Source organism: Bufo gargarizans, chromosome 1 (assembly GCF_014858855.1).
Source record: "Bufo gargarizans isolate SCDJY-AF-19 chromosome 1, ASM1485885v1, whole genome shotgun sequence".
Taxonomy (NCBI): domain Eukaryota; kingdom Metazoa; phylum Chordata; class Amphibia; order Anura; family Bufonidae; genus Bufo; species Bufo gargarizans.
The window spans coordinates 106,443,642-106,469,745 of NC_058080.1; the positions used below are offsets into that span (position 1 = coordinate 106,443,642).

The 26,104-nt window shown below is 42.4% G+C and overlaps 1 protein-coding gene across 1 annotated transcript in view; it reads left to right on the forward strand.

Moving 5' to 3' along the window:
• GALNTL6 (polypeptide N-acetylgalactosaminyltransferase like 6) overlaps positions 1 to 26,104 on the forward strand; it is a 1,751,703-nt gene that overhangs the window by 1,573,369 nt on the left and 152,230 nt on the right. Inside the window, exon 8 of the mRNA XM_044276251.1 lies at positions 21,333 to 21,554. Within this exon, the coding sequence (XP_044132186.1) occupies positions 21,333 to 21,554 (222 nt within the window). The remainder of the gene's footprint in view (positions 1 to 21,332; positions 21,555 to 26,104) is intronic.

Here is a 26,104-nt window from a genome sequence, read left to right on the forward strand (position 1 = left end):
TTTTTTAACCCTTAGTGTTTGCGCAATTCATTCTGTCTAATCACTGCTTACTTACTTAACTTATATAGGACTTCTTGACAGCATGTATGTCACATATATGCAGGCTCGGACTGGCCCACAGGGGTACAGGCGAATACCCTGGTGGGCCCCTGTGTCTTACCCCCTGCACAAGTGGCACATAACACAGTAGATTGCTGCACTCCATACATATATTCAGTCAGGGCCGGTGCAAAGATTTTTGCCAACACAAGCGAAGCTACATTTTGGCGCCCCCCCCCCCTTCCCCCCAGAACTCCCGCTAACACCAGCATCCCATCCGGACCCCACTCCAATCGGCAAAATATCTTTTGAAGAGACACTAATAACTGTGACACATGGAGAGAAGAATAAACTGTAAAAAATGATCATAGGATGTCATATAACCTGACATTCTGGCCACTAACTTGTTTTGCTGGCTCCTAGATTCTTAACAAATTTGTCAAGCTCTGCCTCACTGTGCCCCAATGCAAATATTTTCCCAGAGGGGGGGGGACAGGCTGGACAGTGACTCACCATGAGGGGAGGGGGGGGGCCAGGCTGGACAGTGACTCACCATGCACCACGATGCAGCCACTGACCCACACGCGCCTCTCTCCTCTGTTGCGCCTAAGTCTGCAGTGCAGTCCCCAGCCGAGCCTGAACGGAACTGAAGCAAAATCATATTTATCAGAACTGTCTCACCATATATTATATTCTGTTCCTCCCATATATTATACATCCTGTGCCCCCATACATACAGTGCCCCCAGCCCCCGTATAGTGCCAAATATATACAGGGCCCCCATATAGTACCTGTGCAGCTGCCCTCCTATATACAGCGCCCCCATATAGTACCTGTGCCCCCATGTAGTACTCAATATATACAGTACCCCCATATATACAGTGCACCCAGCCCCCATATAGTGCCAAATATATACAGGGCCCCCATATATACTAGAGCTGCACGATTTTAAGAAAATGTGCAATTGCGATTAGGGAGGTAAATATTGAGATTTCAATATATGATTGCAATATAATAAACAAATGGTGAAATTCCCCAATTTCATGTCTACACCCCCTTTTCATATCAATGCCCCAATGTCACATTTCTCTCCCTCCATGTCACATTTCTCCCCTTCCTTTTTCATATAATCCCCTCTGTCACATCACCCCCCATGTCATATTTCTACCCCGTGTGTCACATTTCTCCCCATCAATGTCACATTTCTCCCCCCTCCATCCATGTCACATTTCTCCCCCTTCAAACCATGTCACATCACCCCCTCCTTTTTAGTTTACATCGCCCCCTTCGTGTCACATCATGATCACATCATGACCCCCTATGGTGTCAAATTTCTTCCCCCCCCCCGGGCCGGCCCTGGCCCCATCCATGATCACATCATTAGCACCTATTGTGTCACATTTCTCCCCCCACCCCCCATGGCACATCATTCCCCCCCCCCCCCCCCGGCCGGCCCTGGCCCCATCCATGATCACATCATTACCCCCTATTGTGTCACATTTCTTCCCCCCCATGGCACATAATCGCCCCCCTCGACCCTGGCCCCATTCCCATGTCACAGACTACAGAGTACAGACATACATTGTCCCCTCTCCCATCATGTCATGGTCACTCCCCCCCCCCATATTAATGAAACACATTTATGCCGTGCGCTCAGCCTCTGGCGCTAGTGCGCTCATCTCATCAGTGATCACCTACCCACCTGTCCTGCTGGCTGCTGCTACGGCAATCTGGGTGCGCCGCTTGGTCTGCCTTATTATAGTGCCGGCCCTGTATTCAGTGTACAGCACCTCAACCAGCCTATGTTCTTATAAAAACTTGATAGATTATTAAAGAAACTGCCCAGTTTATTATTATAGACACGATCAGAGCTGAGATGACTTCTAGGTATAGAGGAATGCTATTAGTGTCCTCTTTTGACCAGGACCTACCCTTTCAAAGTTGCTGAAGGGACCCCCATATTCAATCATCTGGTAGCATCTTGTTGCTGTGTGAGCAGGTAATATATGAATGTATCCGTACATAAAATACATTTTACTGGTGGGCCCTAGGCACCCAGTCCGACACTGCATATATGTATTGATCATTGTGACATTAATTATATGGCTTCACATTATTTATGCTTTAATGGTTGTATGTTTAAAATGTGCTGATACATTTCGGGCTTGACATCACATGAATAATGTGTTTGTATTAATAAAATGTATACGATTGGTATTTTGTGTTAATGTGTTAGTCTAGGGGTGTTGTAAGTGTTTACTATTTTATAAATTCACACCGGTTGGTGATTGTATGGAGCTTTTGGTACAGTGTCTGTTATAGCTGTCTGACAAACACTTGTTCAGCTGACAACTATCTCTAAGATCAGCCGTGGGTGTATATTTATTGCCGAAGGGAAAATTGAATAATTAGCTTGTGCCACTTAGTTCCTGGGTTGGAAAACTAACATGTCCTTTGCCGAGGGCAGTCAATGATATTCTCATACACATAAGACCTCATGCACACGACCGTTGTTTTGGTCCGCATCCGAGCCGCAGTTTTGGCGGCTTGGATGCGTACCCATTCACTTCAATAGGGCTGCAAAATATGCGGACAGCACTCCGTGTGCTGTCCGCATCCGTTGCTCTATTCCGTGGCCCCACAAAAAAATATAACCTGTCCTATTCTTGTCCGTTTTGCGGAAAAGAATAGGTATTTCTACAATGGGCTGCCCGTTCCGTTCTGAAAATTGCGCAAGGCACACGGCGGCTTCTGTTTTTTGCGGACCGCAAAAAAACGGAACAGTCGTGTGTATGAGGCCTAACACAGATGAATTTCAATGAAATTGGCAGAATCCAAAGATTTTCTAATGTGTTTGCCCTTCTTAACAAGAGATGCTTGGATATATAGTTTTGGGAAGAGAGTAATAAGGAATACTTGAGGGAGAGTTACTATTACTGTAATAATACTAGACTAGGCAGTCAGAAAAAGTGCCAGATTTACCCTAGCGGGTGCATTTTGTGTGATAGTTTTGGTTCAGCTTTTTAGATAAGTTACTTAAGTAACTCGGCGCAATTGTGCTTTAATGTTAGTTCTGTAAGCCATGCCCCTATGCATAGTTTCAAATATAGACAGAATTCTGGCTTATTTTGGTCAGTAAATCTCCACCTCTGCTTTCTGAATGTTTTAATTGTGAAAGAGACTGACACGGATTTATTTAGCTTGGCTAGTATCTTTTTCCCATGCAGTATGAGCCAAAATTATGAAGAGGACACATCCTGTTGATGAATGAAGTGTTAGCTAAAAATATCCCCAGATCAGAAAAGTGAGTGATTCTGAAGACACAGTCACTGTTCCAATATATTCATATGTGTCAGGAAAAGTGGTAGACAGGCTTTATGAATATAGTGCTCCTGGCACAGTCTAACAGGCTACAACCTATAACAGACCCGGGGGCCTTTGGCTGCCATGTAATTCTCGAGCACACCACAATGACATGTTGGGGAAGCTGTTGGGAAGAGAGAGAGGCACCTTACTCTTAATGGATATCACAGTCACTATTGATCACATCATTTCAGGGGTTAAATGACTGATATGGGATGTTTCTCTGATCCTGATTGTTACAGCAGGCACCCAGCTGTCACACTGCTGCTCATTATATGGGCACAGCTCCTGTTCCCCTGCAATTAGCATAGAATACCACTATGTTATGATGGCTTAAAGTATGGCAATGCATGATGTTCAGGTATTGCATGGTGCATTAAGGGGTTAATGGATGTATACCTCATCCACATGCCCGTTTCACATACACAACATATGTCAAATAATTTATCCTCATTAGAGATATTTCTGCAAATGTTCTATAATAAAGCCATTTTCCACATATAAGACATAAGGGGCTAAAGTAGGAGCCCATGTTAGAGCATTTAAACCTCACTTGTCTTAGATATATCAAGTATAGTTCAGCAATAGAACACTCTAATCCTCATAAGAGAGGGTAAAATACTGTCATTTAATTGGTCACGTCACTGTAAATAAGGTATACCCATACTACTCTGCCCTAGGGTATGGCCACACTGAGTGGCCGTGCCTCGGGCGGGTTGCGGCCATGTTGCGGTGAAGAACCGTGTGACCAATTAGCCCTTAGCTGTCTTTCATTTAATAATGAAGACCAAACTGTGTAGTCCTTCTTCATGGTTAATAGCCGAGCGGCACCTTTAAACAGGGGCTGTTGCTGGTATGGGGTTTGACTAGTTAGGTTGGGGGCACAATATACATATTATTGCTTTACTTGGCGGCAATCTCCTGCAGGTTATTTAACAGTAAACACAGAATAATAATCAGCTCTGGCATATCCACTTCTCCAACCCCAGCGCTGTCCTGCCCTACAGGTGGGAGCCCTTCTTCTGCCATCTGCTTTTCCTCCTCTTCTACATCATCTAATATCGATGATAATGTGTCATCAGGAACATCCACATCCTCCTCTCTCTGCATTTTGCTGACTTTTCTAGGAGATGGAGACTTTGAAGGATGATTTGGAAAAAGTAAAGCCATCAAAAGATGAGGATGGTCATCATTAGGACCAGGGCTGGTTCTAGGTGAAATGAAGCCCTGGGGCGAAAAACAATAAGCCCCCCCCCCCCCACACACACACACACACACACATGACACTTGCTGACTTTAACATCCCGTATTGTAAACAAATGCAAGTGGCAAAGCACCATGTACAAGTAAAAATGTCTTTAATATTTATCAATCCCACCAAAATCAGTTAGGTCTGGCAGAGTTGTGTCTTGATTAGTATTGCAGATGGGGTATATGGAGCTTGGTTCTCTTGCTGAAACAAGATTCCCACAAATCCATTGCAATTCATAACCTGCTTAAAAGTTTGTTTAAATTTGCTTTTTATTCACATATTTTCCCACTATGGTTATGGAAAATGCCCCTGACCATAAGGCTAGCAGGTCCATGGTCTTGGCAGAAAACTTAGGGGCACATCTTTTAAGACCGGCGTTTTAGACGCCACTCTTAATTAGGACTTGCAAAGCAGTGGACCACTGAAATTATGTAGAGGCGCTGGCCTATATACATAACTTCGGCGTATCCACCGTGATTCTAAATGTAATACAGCTTTCCTGCCGTCTTACATTTAGACCTACCGACCTGTCCTCTTCCCTGCCACACCCTCTTTTTTAGACCTGGCTTGAACGGGGAAGATGCACATGCACATCATGAGTCATTCGCGCGCCCCGCGCCCCACCCAAATGCACATTTCTCCAGTCCAAACAGAACCAGGGCGGGCTAGTACACTGGCACTGGAATGGCTGAGATGGTGGGACTGGGATGGATCTAGTTGTTATAATCAACCAACCTACCAGTAACAGGCCCCCTCCCCCAAAATGCACATTTCTCCAGTCCAACTGACTCCAAACAGAACCAGAGCGGGCTAGTACACTAGCACTGGGACGGGTGAGATGCTGCCTGGGATGGATCCCTATCCAGTTTAATCAACCAACCTACCAGACTGATAGGTACTGGTAGTACCAGTAACTAGCCCCTCCCCCCAAATGCACATTTCTCCAGTCCAACTGACTCCAAACAGAACCAGGGCCTCAGGGCAGGCTAGTACACTGGGACGGGTGAGATGGTGCCTGGGACTAAGTGAGTGTCAATGGATGGATCCGATCCAGTTTAATTAACAATAACCAACCTACCAGTAACTGGTCTGTTCTGTAGACTGTACTTTGGAAATTGGAAGTGGAACTTGTCTGGCTGCCTGCCTGTCTTCTGTGGGTGGCGGGCCTTCCCTGGCAGAGTCAGACAGTGGGCTGTGGCTGGCTGCCAATGGCGCTTGCTCCTTCTTCAAGTTCTCTGCTCTGTGGGGCGGAGCCTGTGTGGCAACGTCAGATAGACGCGAGACGTGCCTGCCTGTGCCGTACGTGCCGCTCCAGCCACTGCTCTCAGTCTTGAGTCTCTTAAAGAGACAGGCAATGCAGGCAGAGCAGCCACCGGCGGGGGGGGGGGGGGGGGGGTGGCCCGACTCCAGTTTAAGTACATTACTTAAGACCGGACTGCCCGGGACTCCTGTGGGGTTATTATTAGCACTGCAGCGCCGCCACACTGTCCTGTCCCACACAGAATAGAATTATAGAATAGTAGTTAGTTGCGGACCGGCGCTGAGGGCCCCTAAGGAGTCGGGGGCCCAGGGGCAGTTGCCCCCTTGCCTCCATGGAAGTGCCCTGATTAGGACCTGGCCCCCTAGGAGGGGCTGACTGGATGGTATTGGTTGGCACGCTGGCAGTGGAATAAAAAAAGGCTTCCATCTTATTGATATTGAATTACCTCCAACATGACTCCATATAGTCAATCTGCTCAGCTCCTTCTGCTCTATAACATGCTGCTTGTAGCCTACATTACATTTTCATGGTGATGGGTTCCCTTCAAGGTTATGTAATGCACAGCACTAATGTCTGCAGAACATTACACCCTTTTCCTATGGTAGTTTTGATAAGACCATTGTAATAAATCTCAATGTTTCCAAGAGTGACTTTTCTATTAAGAGCCATGTTTTACTACATGAAACGTGACAGGAAACCCTCGCTTTTTAAACTGGACACTTAGCGATATCTTAATTCAATGACTTTTTTTAAATTTTCCTCAGGAGGCATTTTAATGACTGGTTACCATGTGCAGGAGTTAGTCACATGCATTTTTTTCTAGCAGGAAATGTCACATGAGGCATAAAAGCTCACAGGGAGATGTAGCATTAAACCATGCTACCACACCATATGTTCATTTTTAGTTTTATTATATGGGAATTTCTTAGACAACCACCAGACAAAGTGCTTAAGATTGAATTAGAATGGATCCCGTGTTGCATGTCCAACTGTTTGGGTATTTAAAATTAAAAATTAACTCTAAAGCTCAGTAAATTGCCATGCTGTTTTGCGATATGGACAGTTTTAATAAGAGCACAGCAGGATTAGTCAGACCTATAAACATGTGAACATAACACATGCTGATCATTCAAAGACTTGATCGTGAAATATTTATGGTCTTTCTATAGAAACACATTCCTTTCTCAGTAAAAAGCTGTTCCATTATGTCTGTATATATGTTGTGAAGATAAAGGAGTTGCAAAATTAAAAATTTATTTCAGCCGAAGGCTTCCTGCAGACAAGTGCATAAAATCAAGCACACATTGATCATATTAAAATGCTGACTACAAACATGTCACTGTCATAGGATGACATTAGAATTGAGCGAATTGAAGTCTACAAAGTCGACTTCGATACAAATTTGTGGATACATTTGATTTGCTGCAAAGCCGAATTTCTTCATCCTTCGCGATAGTGAATCAATTTAAATGGAAATAGTGTAAAAAACAAAAAATCATAGCTGATCCATTTGCTCATGACAGGACGGCCGCCGCCTTCTTGCTTGAAGATCTCGTCCGAAATCCCGTCCACAAGTGACGCACAACGCCACCACGCCAGCTGGCGTGATGACGTCATCTCGGGCAGCACAAGATTTCGTGCCAGATATTCAAGCAAGATGGTGGTGGCCAGCCGTCATGAGCAAATGGATAAGGTAAGTAATTTTATATATATATATATATATATATATATATATATATATATATAGATACGAAAAATGGCGGCACTGACCCTGTGTAAAGAGAATTGGGTGCACGTTCCAAGGGAATAGACTTCTTACCCCAAGTTAATATATCCAGAAAAAGGACGGCACTCCGGTCTTGTAAAAGTAGAAAAGTTCTTTATTCAACCATGCGGTGCTAGCACCGCATGGTTGAATAAAGAACTTTTCTACTTTTACAAGACCGGAGTGCCGTCCTTTTTCTGGATATATATATATATATATATATATATATATATATATATATATATATATATATATTTTTTTTTCATTTTACAATCGTATTTATATCAGATGCCTCAATTATGTATGAATGCGGAATCTGAGGGGTACAACGACGGGGAGCTGCATAATCGCCACTCCCTGTCATTGCACCCACTACTTACAAAGAATGCATTTTGTGATGAAGTAATTCATCACGAAGCAGATTTATTTTTTATTTTTTTATTCGGTGATGCTCATCACTAGAAGCAACCTTTGAATCTATGAAACTCAGTTGTCAATTGGTCAACTGTGATTTTATTGTAAAGTGTATATTTTATATTGTAAGGTATCTAGGAGAACAACAGTTTACAAAAAAAGAAAACTTGAAGAGCAGGGCAGCAGAGTGCTGAAGTGTGTGGAATATAGAAACCACCTGTCTACAGAGTCACATGATTGAGAAGCTGCATACAAGCCTAAGGGTACTTTCACACTAGCGTTATTCTTTTCCCGTATTGAAATCCGGTAAAGGGTCTCAATACCGGAAAAAACACATCAGTTTTGTCCTAATGCGTTCTGAATGGAAAGCAATCCGTTCAGTATGCATCAAGATGTCTTCCGTTCCATCCCTTGTACGGTATTTGACCGGACAATATACCACAGCATGCTGCAGTGTTTTTTTTTTCCGGCCAAAATCCCGGAACAATACCACACTTGCCGGATCCGGGATACATTTTCATAGAGATATATTAATGCCTATTTTCTGGTCTGTGCGTGAGCCGAGACATAGGAAGAGCTTTTTTTTCTATTAATCTTAGAAAATGTTTTAATACTGGATCCGTTATTCCGAATCATACTGGATGAGGCGGATCCGGTATTTCACCAGATCCATCTAACGGATCCGGACATAAAGGTTTTCCGTTTATACACGGCTTGCCGGATCTGCCTGACGGAATAAAAAAACACTAGTGTGAAAGCACCCTAAGATCAGTAAGCTCAATGCCAAAACTCCAGTGTCTGACATCATAAGTTTTTTGGCTGAATAGGCACAAATTCCCACACTTCATAATAGGCATGATGTTCAGGTCTCCACATACTTGAACATCATACTTTTTGATAGACGGATAGATAGATAGATAGATAGACAGACAGACAGACAGATAGATAGCTAGATTATATTAAACAGCCGTTTACATGTCAATGCAAAATCACATTATCTAAATAAATAACTAATTTACTGTCCAATAAGTAGATATGATAATGAGTAAAATGAATTAAGCCAAGTCAATTAAAATATAATCCCAAAGCTAAAAATTAAATTAGTTCCCTGTGTTCACACCTGTTTGGGTATTTTAAATTAAATACAACTCAGCACCATAGCATACTGTTTTAAGGTATGAGTAGTTTTCAGAATTACACAGCAGGAAAGTTAAAATTCACATACTTAGCCAGATTAATAATTAGTAATAATAAAAATATAACCAAAATAAAAATACAGTACTAAATCTATTGTGTCTAAGAAAATCCAAACTGAAATATGAAGAATAACAAAAAAATCTCTTTAGGCATCTTTAAAAATCTCATTAAAAAAAAAATAAGTGAAATAAGTTTATTAAATTATTCCAGGCTCCTGATAATGATGACCTATCCTAAAGATAGGTCATTAACATAGATCAGTGGGGACCTGACACCCCTCACCCCCATGGACCAGGACTATCATAGCCCTTAAATGGAGCAGGAAGCACAGCTCTATTCTAAGTATAGTAGCCGTGCTGGGTAGTCATCTCCTATTGAAGTGACCCGGTATGACCAGTACACTTTGAACGGAGCTGCTCTTCCTATTCCATTCAAAATGCTAGATCCAGTGCCAGAGGCGACAGGGAGCAGCTAATCGGTGAAGGTGCGAGGTATGATGCCCTCACTAATCAGTTAATCATTGGGAGTGTAAGGTGTTAGACCCTCGCTAATCAAAGTCTTGAAAAACCCCTTAACCTCAAAATCTACTAGATTATCTCTTATACATATATTGCTTAAGTTCTCTGTATATAGTAGGTCAAATATATTGTAAGTAAACTACAATTGTAATATCACTGAATGCCATAGGTATAATTGTTAGGTATGTGTAAGCTACAATTGTGAATAATACAATAAATTGAAGATCATGTAGATGATGAATACATATCCTACAATAGTCCCTCAAGGATTTCATTCTAGCAAGGTACTGACATTTTAATGTAAATATAGACATTATTTAATTTGTAGGGCCAACATTTTCTGCTTAAACATTTTATCATTTATATTTACAGGATTTGTCCTCCGTTCTTTTAACTTGCTTCCCTTGACACAGTCATAGGGCTACTTTCACACTTCCATCGAGTGAACAACCTGTCGGATCCGTCCTGTTGCTAGGGAACGTATGCCCCCGGACTGCCGCTCTGTCCCCATTGACTATAATGGGGGCGGAGTTCAGGCGGAGGCAAGGCAGCGCACGGCGAGAGGCTGCCAGAATAAAACTACGACATGTCTGACATTTATTCCGGCCAGCCTCTCGTCGTGCGCTGCCATGCCTCCACCGGAACTCTGCCCCGTCCCCATTATAGTCAATGGGGACGGAGCGGCAGTCCGGGAGCACATGTTCACTAGCGGCAGGACGGCTCCGACAGGCTGTTCATCCGACGGAACAGCTTGCTCGAGTTCCGTGCCTCTAGTGTGAATATAGCCTATGGGGGAATTTATAATGAGGGGAATATTTGAAGTCAGTTTTTGTTGAGTCTGGGTTAGAGTACTTTATTCCACATTTATCAAATGTCTCTACTCCACCCTCCTCCTGGAGTGAGATTGCGACTTTTTTGCGACTTAAAAAAAAAAAGGCTCAATGATAAATCTGGAGTGAAACTCATTAACACCCACTGTTCCACCCACATTACAAAACCGGAGTGAGTGGTCGCAAACCACAAACTTTTGCTCAAGCGAGTGCAAAAAAAAAATTGAAAAATCGCTTTAATTTTTTTGCGCAAGCAAGAGTAAAAAAGTTGCAAAAGCCTTATTTTTGTGACTTTTTTATGCCAGAATTCTGGAGTGAAGGTATGATAAATCAGGGCCATAGAGTTAAAAAGGACCTGTCACCTCTCCTGACATGTCTGTGGTAATAACTACTTGTATTCCCCATGTAATAACAATTCAGGAACATCTGTTCTTATGGCTGTATGTTGTGTCATTCCTGTATTATTTCTACTCAAAGTTTATGCATGAATAGCCAGCAGCTTGCAGTAAAGGCAGATTGTTACACCATCTATTGGTAACACCCACCTGTACCTTTACTGCAGACTGCTAGCAATTTATTTGTAAACTTCTAGCAGGAATAATAAAGGAATGGCACAACATAGATTCATAAAAACAGATGCTTCAGAATTGGTATTACATGGGGAGTGCATGTAGTTACTAAAAAACACATGTCAAGAGAGGTGACAGGTCCTCTTTAAATGACAAAATTCTGTCTACCTACACCACCATTCGGGGCACATAAGGGCTTACTGCATACAGATTTTTTGTAATTATCAATGGGATCCATAAAACTCCATCTTTATAAGTTTCCCCTGGGGGTGGCTGAATACACAAGTTACTACTGTTTGTAGCTACATTAAAGGGGTTGTGTCACTTCAGCAAAGGGCATTTATCATGTAGAGAAAGTTAATACAAGGCATTTACTAATGTACTGTGATAATTCGTATTGCCTTATTTGCTGGCTTCATTTCCATGTCATTATATACTGCTAATTTCCAGCGGTTATGGCAGCGCAGATACGAGGTGCCAGCACCAGCCTCTCTGGTGACAGGGACTGTGGGAGCACACATCGGCATGCATGCACAGAAGCTCCCGTACAGGCCACCACAGAGAATGGCACTTTTTCCTATAGTGTTCAAGCAGGTCCAACACTGCTGAATTGCAGGGTGGTCATAACCCCTGGATACGAGCATTGTATAATATGATGGAAAAATGAATCAAGCCAGCAATGGAAGCAATATGGTTAATAACAATACATTAGTAAGTTCTTGTATTAACTTTATCTATATGATTAATGCTATTCACTGAAGTGAGACAACCCCTTAAAGAGATTTAAGAAATATGGAGCTCCACAAAAATATTAGATCAACATTTTTGGAAGATTTTTTTATTGTTAGACTTACAGTTTAAAGATTAATTAATACCCTTTCATGTGTATATTGAATTTTATTTTTGCTACTATGTAAGTAGGTCCAAACGTCCTATCATCATGGGAACCCGTAGTCTTACAAGCTTCTGAAAATAGTTTGAATTCGTTTTATAAACTGGCTCGGATTTTTGACTTCTTCTTTGAGATTTCTTCTGGTTTCTTGTCGACTATCCTTATTAGGATTCCTGCTATGTTTTAATGTTTTATGAGGTACACATCAAAACTACTGAGCATTAAATAGACAGATTACCTGCGTATTCTCAAGATAATTCAGAAGTCTTTATTTTATTTTATATTTTTCCCAGTTTTCCTCCTTAGAGATGGTCATTATTGATGGGCAGCAAAACCTTTATTTCTACAAAGGAGCTAAAAGCAGCCAATCTATACCTGAAAGCCAAAGCAGGGAAAGCTGAGAACTCTAGAGTATTGTGCCATAAATACAGACAGCTTTGTGGAGAACATAAACAGCCTTGTTAACAGGCTAAAAGGAATGTGTGCTATTAATCAAATTATTGAAGCTAAAGCTATAAACCACCTCATGGCATATTCTGATAGTGCCGCAGGCTAAGGTGTGATTCTTCAGATGTACCTGTCACCAAAATTAAATGATAGTTACTGTTTCAGATTAATTGTCCAGGGGTAATAAATGCTTAGTATACTAATTTTTAAATGCTTATTAGTGTTGATCGAGCATGCTCGGCATATGGCGGTACAGCATATGCTCGAGCGCAATGCTCGAGTTTCCTCCCCGCACGTTTTTTGGCTGCTCTGCGAATCCCATGTGCCTGACCCACGGTCAGTGCCCTTGCATTGCAGACCGCAATTTGCGGTCCACAGCACGGACACGGGCTTCATATGTTCGTGTGAACGAGCCCTTAGTTAGGGAGAGCTGACCATAGGAAGGAACAGACAGTATAGGGAGTGTTATTGGAAAAATTTTATTTGAAAAAATTTTAAGAGACCCAACAGTCCTTTTAAGGACTATTGTGTGCGACAGCAGCAATATACAGTCGTGGCCAAAAGTTTTGAGAATTACATAAATATTGGAAATTGGAAAAGTTGCTGCTTAAGTTTTTATAATAGCAATTTGCATATACTCCAGAATGTTATGAAGAGTGATCAGATGAATTGCATAGTCCTTCTTTGCCATGAAAATTAACTTAATCCCAAAAAAACCTTTCCACTGCATTTCATTGCTGTCATTAAAGGACCTGCTGAGAACATTTCAGTAATTGTCTTGTTAACTCAGGTGAGAATGTTGACGAGCACAAAGCTGGAGATCATTATGCCGAACTAATTGGGTTAAAATGGCAGACTTGACCTGTTAAAAGGAGGGTGATGCTTGAAATCATTGTTCTTCCATTGTTAACCATGGTGACCTGCAAAGAAACGCGTGCATCCATCATTGCGTTGCATAAAAATGGCTTCACAGGCAAGGATATTGTGGCTACTAAGATTGCACCTCAATCAACAATTTATAGGATCAAAGAATTTCAAGGAAAGAGGTTCAATTCTTGTTAAGAAGGCTTCAGGGTGTCCAAGAAAGTCCAGCAAGCGCCAGGATCGTCTCCTAAAGAGGATTCAGCTGCTGGATCGTAGTGCCACTAGTGCAGAGCTTGCTCAGGAATGGCAGCAGGCAGGTGTGAGCGCATCTGCACGCACAGTGAGGTGAAGCCTTTTGGAAGATGGCCTGGTGTCAATAAGGGCAGCAAAAAAGCCACTTCTCTCCAAAAAAAACAACAGGGACAGATTGATCTTCTGCAGAAAATATGGTGAATGGACTGCTGAGGACTGGGGCAAAGTCATAGTCTCCGATGAAGCCTCTTTCCAATTGTTTGGGGCATCAAGAAAAAGGCTTGTCCGGAGAAGAAAAGGTGAGCACTACCATCAGTCCTGTGTCATGCCAACAGTAAAGCATCCTGAGACCATTCATGTGTGGGGTTGCTTCTCATCCAAGGGAGTGGGCTCACTCACAATTTTGCCCAAAAACACAGCCATGAATAAAGAATGGTACCAAAACACCCTCCAACAGCAACTTAATCCAACAACAGTTTGGTGAAGAACAATGCATTTTCCAGCACGATGGAGCACCGTGCCATAAGGCAAAAGTGATAACTAAGTGGCTCGAGGACCAAAACGTTGACATTTTGGGTCCATGGCCTGGAAACTCCCCAGATCTTAATCCCATTGAGAACTTGTGGTCAATCCTCAAGAGGCGGGTGGACAAACAAAAAAACACTAATTCTGACAAACTCCAAGAAGTGATTATGAAAGAATGGGTTGCTATCAGTCAGGAATTGGCCCAGAAGTTTATTGAGAGCATGCCCAGTCAAATTGCAGAGGTCCTGAAAAAGAAGGGCCAACACTGCAAATACTGACTCTTTGCATAAATGTCATGTAATTGTCTATAAAAGCCTTTGAAATGTATGAAGTGTGTGTAATTATATTTCACTACCTCACAGAAACAACTGAAACTAAGATCTAAAAGCAGTTTAGCAGCAAACTTTGTGAAAACTAATATTTGTGTCATTCTCAAAACTTTTGGCCACGACTGTACACTGCCTGTTAAAAAAAAAAAAAGGTCGCCACCTGGATTTAACTAAGCAAATAGGTATGAGCCTCCTATTGGATAATTGCTGCATGGGCAATTATCTTTCAGCTGGCAAAAAGTTATTTACTCCAACTGGTGCAATGAGTTGCTTCTCATTTCTTAAACAACCATGTCGAAAGATACATCTCGTGGTCGTGGAAAAGATGTTAGTCTGTTTAAGAAGGGTCCAAATCATTGGCATGCATCAAGCAGAGAAAACATCTAAGGAGATTGAAGAAACTGCAAAAATTGGGTTAAGAACTGTCCAACGCATTATTATTAACTGGAAGGATAGTGGGGACCCATCGTATTCGAGGAAGAAATGTGGCAGGAAATTAGCAAATGTTGTGCCCATTCACAAGAAAGGTAGTAGGGAGGAATCGGGCAACTATAGGCCAGTAAGCCTGACATCAATAGTGGGGAAATTAATGGAAACCATACTCAAGGAAAGGATTGTGGAACATCTCAAATCCCATGGATTGAAAGATGAAAATCAGCATGGGTTTACTTCAGGGAGATCATGTCAAACTAATCTTATTGATTTTTTTGATTAGGTGACTAAAATAATAGATGGCGGAGGCTCAGTAGACATCGCTTATCTAGACTTTAGTTAGGCTTTTGATACTCTCACTCATAGAAGGCTTATCAATAAATTGCAGTCATATGATAGAAACCTTTAAATACATAAACGGAATCAACAAGGTAAAAGAGGAGAGAATATTTAAAAGAAGAAAAACTGCTACAATAGGACATAGTTTTAAATTAGAGGGGCAAAGGTTTAAAAGTAATATCAGGAAGTAATACTTTACTAAGAGAGTAGTGGATGCATGGAATAGCCTTCCTGCAGAAGTGGTAGCTGCAAATACAGTGAAGTTTAAGCATGCATGGGATAGGCATTAGGCCATCCTTCATATAAGATAGGACCAAGGGATATTCATAGTATTCAGTATATTGGGCAAACTAGATAGGCCAAATGGTTCTTATCTGCCGACACATTCTATGTTTCTATGTTTACCCCAGGCATTTGAACGGAAGTGCAATTACCCAGCCACCCACCCACAGGCCATAGCACTAACTGTGCAGCATTCCAAATTACTGGCTCTGGAAATGTTGCCATTTAGGCTTGTCGATATTGAGGTCTTCTGCAGCCTGATGTCGGCTGCCGTCCCACGTTACACAGTCCCCAGCTGCCACTATTTTTCAAAGTGTGCCATGCCCGCCTTACACCAACATGTGCCCCGTAAAATCAAACGTGCCCTGACCATTGCAGTTACTGGGAAGGTCCACTTAACCACGGACACATGGGCAAGTGCATTCGGCCAGGGACGTGACATTTCCCTGACGGCACACTGGGTGAATGTTGTGGAGACCTGGAGCGACTAGTACCCTGGGATGGCACAGGTGCTACTGATGCCAAGGATTGCGGGCCCTACGTCGATCAGGTTTTCCGGCACTACCTACGTTAGTGGCTTCAACCCACTCTTCTCCTCCTCCACTTCCACCTCCGAATTATCCACGTGCAGCACCAGTCATCAGTCGGTAGCTAGAAGCAGTGTAGCACTGCCGTGGGGAAGCGGCAGCAGGCCGTGCTGAAGTTGATATGCTTAGGGTACAAACAGCACACCTCTGTAGAGCTATGGCAGGGGATAAGAGACCAAACTAAGCTGTGGCTCTCGCCACTCAACCTACAATCAGGCATGGTTGTGTTTGATAATGGCCGTAACTTGTTGGTGGCTTTGGAGCTCGGCAAGCTCAGACACATCCCATGCCTAGCTCACGTCTTAAACTTTGTGGTTCAGTGGTTTCTCAAAACCTACCCCAATTTTCCTGAGCTACTGGTAAAGGTACGCCCCATGTCTGCACATTTCCGTAAGTTATCGACAGCTTCAGCCGGTCTGTCAACTCTGTAGCAGTGCTTGAAATTGCCAGCTCACCGGCTGTTGTGCGATGTGAGCACGCGCTGGAACTCAACGTTTCACATGATGGCCAGGCTTTGTGAGCAGCAGAGGGCAGTAGTGGAATACCAGCTGCAACATGGGTGTTGCCTTTCCAGTCAGCTTCCGCTATTCACAAGCAAGTAGTGGGCATGGTTGTCTGACCTCTGAGGTTTGAAGAAACTTTGAGTAATCAACACAGATGGTGAGCGTCGATAACGCTATTATCAGCATAACCATCCTACTTCTGTGTTTATTCAAACGCTCGCTGCTCACAATTAAGGACGAGGCTTTGCATGTGGAAGAGGTGAAAATGGGGTGAAGGCATTACACAGGGTGATAGCCAGACAACCCTCATTTTGTCTTCTCAGCGCAAATTAGACGATGAAGAAGAGGAGGAGAAGAAGGAGACGGTTGTCAAAGTGTAGTACCCATGGAAGTTTAATTCCATCTGTTCAGAGTGGGTGAAGAGAAGAGGAGGAAGAGGATGAGGAGATTGAGAGTGATCCTCGTGATGATGACAGCGAAGTCTTGCCTGTTGGTACTTTGGCACACATGGCTGACTTCATGTTAGGCTGCCTTTCCTGCGACCCACAAGTTATATGCATTTTAGACAACACGAATTACTGGTTGTTCACCCTTCTTGACCCCCGGTACAAAGAGAACTTCTCATCTCTCATTCCTCTGATGGAGAGGACGAGCAAAACGGTTCAATACCAGAAGATCCTTGTTGAAAAATTGCTCCAAAAATTTCCATCTGACAATGCTGGCAGCAGAGTCCTTAGTTCCTTGGACCAAGACAAGGTGACAAGGGGAACACACAACAGTTCCAACAGAGGCAGGGCAACACTCTCCAAATCCTGTGACAGTTTCATTACACCCCGCCAGCAACCTCACCCTGATGCGCGGCACAAGGAGGGAAAAATGTTGGAAGATGGCGAAGGAGTACATAGTAGACCGTGTCAGCATCCTCAATGATCCCTCAGGGCCTTACAACTACTGGGTGTCCAAGCTGGACATGTGGCACAAACTGGCGCTCTACGCCGTAGAGGTGCTGGCCTGCCCTGCCGCCAGCGTTTTGTCTGAGCAGGCATTTAGTGCTGCTGGTGACATTATAACAGATAAGTGTATCTGCCTGTCAACTGAAAATGCTGACAGGTTGACTCTTATAAAAATGAACAAGGCCTGGATTGACCATGACTTCTCAACTCCACCAGAGGAAAGCTGGTGAAAATAAAGGCACTTTAAATGTGTTGTTTATGATGTCCTGAATAAACTGTATTCCCATACACCCCTTCCACCATAAACAAGGGTATATGGTTGAATATTCCTTTTCTCATCCTTCTTCTCCAAATCCATCATATTAACATATGCTTATTAGTCGCATATAATGCCCTCGCATACATGCCCTTCGCATATAATGTTTTACAGGGTCAGCTCACCAGCAGGCCCTCACCCATAATATTTTACAGGGTTAGCTCACCAGCAGGCCCTCGCATATAATTTTTTAGAGGGTCAGCACACCATCAGGCCCTAGCATATAATGTTCTACAGGGTCAGCTCACCAGCAGGCCCTCCCAAATAATTTTTTAGAGGGTCAGCTCACCAGCAGGCCTTCACCTACAATGTTTTACAGGGTCAGCTCACAAGCAAACCCTCGCATATAATTTTTTAGAGGGTCAGCTCACCAGCAGGACCTTGCATATAATGTTTTCAGGGTCAGCTCACCAGCAGGCCTTCACCTACAATCTTTTAAAGGATCAGCTTACCTGAAGGCCCTTGCATATTATTTTTTAGAAGGTCAGCTCACCAGCAGGCCCTCGCATATAATGTTTTACAGGGTCAGCTCACCAGCAGGCCCCCGCATATAATGTTTTACAGGGTCAGCTCACCAGCAGGCCCTCGCATATAATTATTTAGAGGGTCAACCCACCAGCAGGCCTTCACCTACATTCTTTTACATGTTCAGTTCACCAGCAGGCCCTCGCATATAATTTTTTAGAGAGTCAGCTCACCAGTAGGCCCTCACCTACAATGTTTAACAGGGTCAGCTCACCAGCAGACCCACACCTAAAATCTTTTACAGGGTCAGCTCACCTGCAGGACCTCACCTAATTATACCTAATAGGTAATTTGCCCGCATGATGCCTTTCCTGGATGTGGTAGCCATAGCCATTCCTCAGGCTCCCTCTCCGGAATCGAACACGATTCCCCGTAGTCACCACGGTTTGAGCTGACAATAACATCCGAATGGATCGTCGCTGTCACAGTGACGTGCGATAGGCCCTAGATTATCTAGAGTCACCAAAGTGGCTGCAGGCCCTCGCCCATATAGTTTTAGATGGTCAGATCAGCAGGCCCTTGCTCCAAATGTTTTTGTCACCAGCAGGCCATCAATCATAATTTTTCAAGGCTGTGTATGATGCCCTCCTTTATGTGTAACAAAGGGTGTATTGGAGAGTGGCGGTTCCTTGTACTTTTTGTCAGCCCTTTCACTTAGTGCATAGGCTTTATGAGTGTAGGAGTCCCACTACATGAACAATTGTACCATAATGTGAATGAGGCCTTCCTTTATGTGATATTCCTTGTAATTTTTGGCAGCATTTGCACTTTATATACAAGTAAATATATAGGAAAGAATGTTTCCTAACAATTTTTCCTCTAAAATCTTTTTTTTCTTCGGTTTTGGGCGTATTATTGTGAGTCTGTAATAGTGGCGTACTACTCGGACAACATCGTTCCCAGCAGCAACCTGGGAGTCCAAGATGCATCCAGACATCCTCCCCATGCTGTTCCCAAACCATTTTGGTGGTGTTCCATCAATTTCTGACCTTTTACTATGAACCAGGCACCCTCCCTTCTTCAGAGCAAGGGGTGTCTGGTTTAATGCTCGGGTTCTCCTATTGAATTCCATTATACTCGGGTGCTCGGTAGAGCACCCGAGCATCCCGATTTGTTCAGCCAGAGCACCCGAGCACTTTGGTGCTCGATCAACACTAATGCTTATTTTGAATGTTGTTAACTTCTTAGAGCAATACGCTATAAATAAATATTTATGGACATATAAGCTGTGCTTTAGAAAGATTAGAAATGTTCTGTGACTTTTTAAAGTTATTCAGTAATGATAACATCTTAGACAATACGGTATAAAGAAACATTTACGGACTCCTCAAGTTGGGCATCAGAAAGATTAGAAACCTACAATGTTCTACGACTTTTTAGAGCTATGCCGTTAATAAAATCTTACTAGAATGCATATTTTGAAGATGGACACATAGTTTGAATGAATTTGTAAATTATACTAGTTCAGCAGAAAGCCAGTGTAAAGTTGCTGGGTGTGGATATAAGGGTTCCAATCCATACCACACAAAGAAGAGCACTCCATCTGCACACCAAATGATGATGATGCTTATTTATTAAGCAATCTGGGTATAATTTTATGATGTATAGCGCCGCTGGACCTTCCTTAGATAAGAATTGCCACAATGTAGACTGGAAATTCTGTTCTAGCTGTAAGAAGGATGTCGTGAGATTAGCACTCCACAGAGAAAATGGATTCACTTTTGCACCTCCTTTCCATGTTTTGGATCCACTAATGGTTTTGGTTAACAAATACTGTTCTAAAAAAAACAACCAATTACCCGTCTATAAGAGCTCATGCACATGACCGTGCTTGGTCTGGGAAACACAGCCCATTTATTACAAACCTCTTTTAGACCGATGGGAGCTCCTCTGACCTGATGTCCTATGGCTCGATGGTGTACTGATGTTAAGCCAGGGGTGTGAACAAAAGGAAAAGAGATCAGGAGCCATTTAGCATGGAGAGCAGCAGTAGAAAGTGGATAACACCGTGAGAATGTAACCCCCTTCCAAATATAGACAAAGCAGGAACACACAAGGAGGTCACCATTAGATCACATGGCCTAAAAGACACAAAGGAAACAGAGAAATTGTGTAGGTGGAGAAAATAGATAAAGAGGAATAGTGTATGTATATATATATATATATTATATATATGTTAAACCACAATAGGTAATATATTTTAATCTAATGGTCACCAAAGTATTTTTCTAAGATTCAGAAATAAGGCCTTTATTGTGTCAGTGGCGATAGAGATGAGCTCATATAAATAATAGTATTTATCCTTTTTATCATTTTTTTAGCCTACATCCAGCTTTCTCAACAGTTAGAATCTCAAATTGAAATCTATATTTTATTATATCATTCTATAAAAAGGTAATCCACAGATAAGGCCACAATCTGCTAAAAGTAGAGGAATTGTTGAGTTTTCTATAACTCTGAGGTTTCCTCTTACACCTGGGCCTACAGGAGCAACTAACCCCATCATAAAAACTAGGCCCCTTGTTAACATCTGTACATAAAAAAAAATAAAAAATCCTTTAATTTTACAATTTCAAATCTTTGGCAAAATCTACCCCAAAGTAAGATTTTACTTTAAGATAACCTTCAACTTCATTTGTAACTGTGGCCTAAAACAATAAAAGGTTAAAAGAAAAGCAATCTGATTAATGCTTTTGCCTGTTCTTGATTAATTTGAGTCTCATTAATCCCTGCAGTGCAGTTACATCTCAGTACTTTCTCGTTTAATATACTAATTGAGCCATTAATCTGACTGTATCACACAAAGGTCATAATTACTTGATGTATAATGTGCATGAACTCTTACAAAAGTAACAGGCTTACAATTCTTGTATATTAGAACTTGAAACGTGTGGCAGAGACCTGGATGGATGAATATGCAGAGTATATCTACCAGAGGCGACCCGAATACAGACACCTGTCTACTGGAGATCTCACATCTCAAAAGGAACTTCGGAAACACCTCAAGTGCAAGGACTTCAAATGGTTTATGGCTGAAGTGGCATGGGACATTCCAAAATATTATCCACCAGTAGAACCTCCACCTGCGGCCTGGGGAGAGGTACTATTTTATTACATATATATTATAAAATTTATATTTTTGGCACCTTTATGTGCATGTTATAGCTATCAATATACTAGGTAAATTTAACTTAAAAAGGTTTACGCAGTATCTTAGTACCTTGCTTGTATATTTAAGGAGAACAGCCCATTCTCTGAATAAAGGCCTGCTGCTCAGCTGATCAATGGTAAAAATCCTGTTAAAAACCCTAACTTTTCTGCTGTCACTTTTGTATTAGACAAATGAATAGGGGGAACACCAGAACTCATCCTCATGAACCACGAGAATCATGTACTTTTATATTTTTATATTAGAAATTATATCCTGACATCTTACCTGTGCTGAACGTCAAGAATACATGTTTTTTTTCACTGAGGAGTTAGAAAAAAATAAATAAAAAAAGGCCTATTATTGTATTGAGGTGTGTTGAAGATTAACCAAACAGATTTTTTTAAAATGTTTTTATATTTGTGTAGTCTCAGGTGAATTAAACAGGTTGTCCAGCTTTGGGGGCCTTTCTGCCAACAACTCCCACCCCTCCCCAAGCATCCACCCACCTCCCCAGACCTGTAGAGGAAAGCATAATTACCTGCTCCCCACTGCTGGGTTCCTCTGGTCTCTGCTCATAAACTTCCGGTTTGACGGGGGGTCACATGCGCTGCTGCAGTCAGTGGCTGACGCTGCAGTCATTATCTGCAGAGACACATGTGACCCCCATTAAGCTGGACGTTTACGAGCTGGGACTGGAGGAACTAGCAGCAAGGAGTAGCTAAGTATGTTTGCCTCTGCAAGTCTTGTAAGAGTGGAGGGGTCAAGCAGAAAGGCCCCCAAAGCTGGACAACCCCTTTAAAGGGCTTCTGTCACCCCCCAAAACTCATTTTTCATTTTTGGGCGTATTAAAATCCTTATTGTACGACTATTCAATATATAGGGCTCTTACCTTGTTCTGTGGCTTTGTTTCATTAAAAATCGAGCTTTTAAAATATGCAAATTACTTCATTACCAGCAAGTAGGGCGTCTACTTGCTGGTAGTCGCCGCATCCTTCTTTTAAAAAAACGCCCCCTCCTCCAGTTGATTGACAGGGCCAGCGAGCACTCTCCTCCTCCGGCTGGCCCTGTCTGCAATTCAAATCCCGCACCTGCGCCTTACGTGTCTTCATTCGGCGCAGGCGCTCTGAGAGAAGGAGGCTCGCTTTCCCTGCACCCCCTCAGTGCGCCTGCGCCGATGACGTCACCTCTAAACCCGAAAGAGGAGACATAATCGGCGCAGGTGCACTGAGGAAGCGAGTGTCCTTCTCTCAGAGCGCCTGCGCCAAATGAATACACGGCAGGCGCAGTCGCGGGATTTGAATTGCAGACAGGACCAGCCGGAGGAGGAGAGCGCTTGCTGGCCCTGTCAATCAACTGGAGGAGGGGACGTTTTTTTAAAAGGAGGATGTGGCGGCTACCACCAAGTAGACGCCCTACTTGCTGGAAGTGAAGTAATTAGCATATTTTAAAAGCTCGATTTTTAATGAAACGAAGCCCAGAACAAGGTAAGAGCCCTATATAAGGAATAGTCGTACAATAAGGATTTTAATATGCCCGAAAAATGAGTTTGGGGGGCGACAGAAGCCCTTTAAGGTTAAAAAAAAAAGAAGTGTTCAAATTCATCTAGATATACAGTATTTGGAATTTTGTGATATGCTGTAATACTAATTGTTGAACATTATGAAGAGCACCTGTTTTCTAAAGGTCATATATCTTTTAGAGATGGCAAACCATTTTTCCTCCTTACTGGGAATTCTTAGTTAGAGGTAAAGAAGACATCTAATAATAACTGCAAACAAGATAGCACATTTACACAAACGCTTGTTAGCAATAAGCCTAAATGGTTACAGTTTTACTAGAGAAAGCAATCAGTGCAAAATTTTCATCAGTTATGTCACCCATTTCTGTTCAGGAACATGCTTCCATCATTTGTAGTTACACAGAGCTTTCGTCACAGTTCTCATTGTACTCTCCCCATTGGGCCATAGGTACAGTAGCAGTCTACTAGGGTTACGGTATTAGTGGTCTGCATCCATACAGCAGGATTCTTAGCTGTAGGACCCTCTACTTTTAACATAGACCTAGGCTGGCAGTGTTGTATACTTTGTAGTCCCTTGTGCAATGTTCTTGCCTCCGACAGACTTTCTGTAGCATACTATAAACACACAAGTGTGTATAATAGATCAAAAGGGATGTCAAAACATCAACTATATACTTTGGCTCCACTTCGTCATGGAGCCCATGCTGGGTAACTCTCTTTTGTCTGCATACATGACCTAATGTACATGCTCCGCTTAGGGTGGGTTCACATCAGCATTATGTATTCCGTTATTGTTTTCTGTTATAGCATGGTTATAACGGAAAATAATGGAATACATAAGACGTAAGTCATAAGGGAAGCCTTTAAAAGGCATTCCGTTTTGCTTTCCATCATAATAGAAGTCTATGGGAATCATAACGAAACCGTCTGGTTCACGTTATGCAAGACAGAAAACAAAGTCCTTCAGTGTCGCAGGCGCACACTGAAGATAAGCACGTCATATGGATATTAGACAGGCTAACTGCGATAGAGAGGAGGAGTTTTTTCCAAGAAGCGTCAGGAGCCTGGGCACTTGGAGCAGTAAACACCACCCCTGGGTACTTGCAAACCCCATTTGCATATGGTTTAAACATAGATTTTTGGAAAAATGCCACCATAGAAGTGGTGAAAGAAGGTACCATGTGTTAATTGTGTGTTAACAACAATGTGGTATTAACATTTTGACATGACTAAAGTTGGTACTCCCTTTAAGATTAAGGTTCAGAATGTCAGAGAAAATAGGCCACATACAATTATGAATAATTAAAATTAAATTTTCTGATTGAATATCTAGTGTTAATAAAATTATTTAAGTTTGTTTTGCATCAAATTTGGTGAGTAATGGATTGTCTACACTATTCTACACTATTCATTTCAAGCACCTACCCCATAGCAATAGAGTGTGATCCTTGTCTACAGAGGCCATTAAGGCACATTACCTATAAAATAAAGGCATAATAGCAGCACACATCATAACCCAGCAACATAAAAGTTTTCTTTAAAACTACCTACAGATATAGCAAAAGTTAACTGGACACTAGTGTTGATCAAGCACCAAAGTGCTCGGGTGCTCGAGTAGAACACGGTGGGATGCTCGGGTGCTCTACAGAGCCCCAGAGCACAATGGAAGTCAATAGGAGAACCAGAGCATTAAATCAGGTACCCCCTGCTCTGAAGAGGGGAGGGTGTGTGGTTAACAGGATAAGGTCAAAAATTGATGGAAACACCACTGAAAAATGGTTTGGGAAGAGCATAGGGAAGATGTCTGGATGCATATTGGACTCCCAGGTCGCTGCTGGGAACGATGTTGTCCGAGTAGTACCCCACTTTTATACACTGACAATAATACGCACAAAACCGAAGATAAAATTGATTTTAGAGGAAAACTTGTTAGGAAACATTCCTTCCTATATATTTACTTGTATATAAAGTGCAAGTGCTGCCAAAAATTACTAGGAAGAGGCACTCCCATACAACCTGTATATCACATAAAGGAGGGCCTCATTCACATTGTGGTACAACTCATAAAGCCTATGCACTAAGTAAAAAGGCTGCCAAAAATTACAAGGAACTGGCACTCCAATACACCCTTTATTACACATAAAGGAGGGCATCATACACACCCTTAAAAATTATGATTGATGGTCTGCTGGTGACCCTCAAAAACATTAGAAGCAAGGGCCTGCTGTTGACCCTCTAAAACATTAGGGGCGAGGGCCTGCTGCTGATCTGACCAGCTAAAACATTAGGGGTGAAGGTCTGCTGCTGAGCTGACCTGCTAAAACATTAGGGGCGAGAGCCTGTTGCTAGTTATGGACGAACATTGGGCGGGACGATTCGAGAACGCGCATTCAAGATCAAATATTCACGAACCGCACGTTCGCGGCGGACCCCATTGACTTTAATGGCAGGCAAACCTGAAAAACCTTCATGTCATATTTGCAGCCACTAAATACTTACTAGAAGTGTGCAAATAGTCCCACGACATAGACAGTGACATACCAAAGGGGAATCAATGGCACAAATTCCCACAAAGAATATGCATTTTAATCAGGGGCCATTTTTATGCATCTTAAAAGGAAACTCTCAAAAATATGCCCTGCTGGAGCCTAGAAAGTTTTTATTTTAGGCCATGGGAGTACAGGCCCCAAAAAATAGGCATTCACCTGACAGAAAAGAACACGTGATTATGTTGCTGGAGGTACATTAGGCGGACACTGGATAACATTTTTACTGTAGGCCAATGAAGTACAGGCCCCAAAAATTAGGCATTCACCTGACAGAAAAGAACAAGTGATTATGTGGCTGGAGGTACATTAGGCAGATAATGAATAACAATTTTACTGTAGGCCAGTGGAGTACAGGCCCCCAAAATTAGGCATTCACCTACAGAAAAGGCCTTTTGTGCTGCTGTATATGCATAAGACAAGGACCGTTCTTT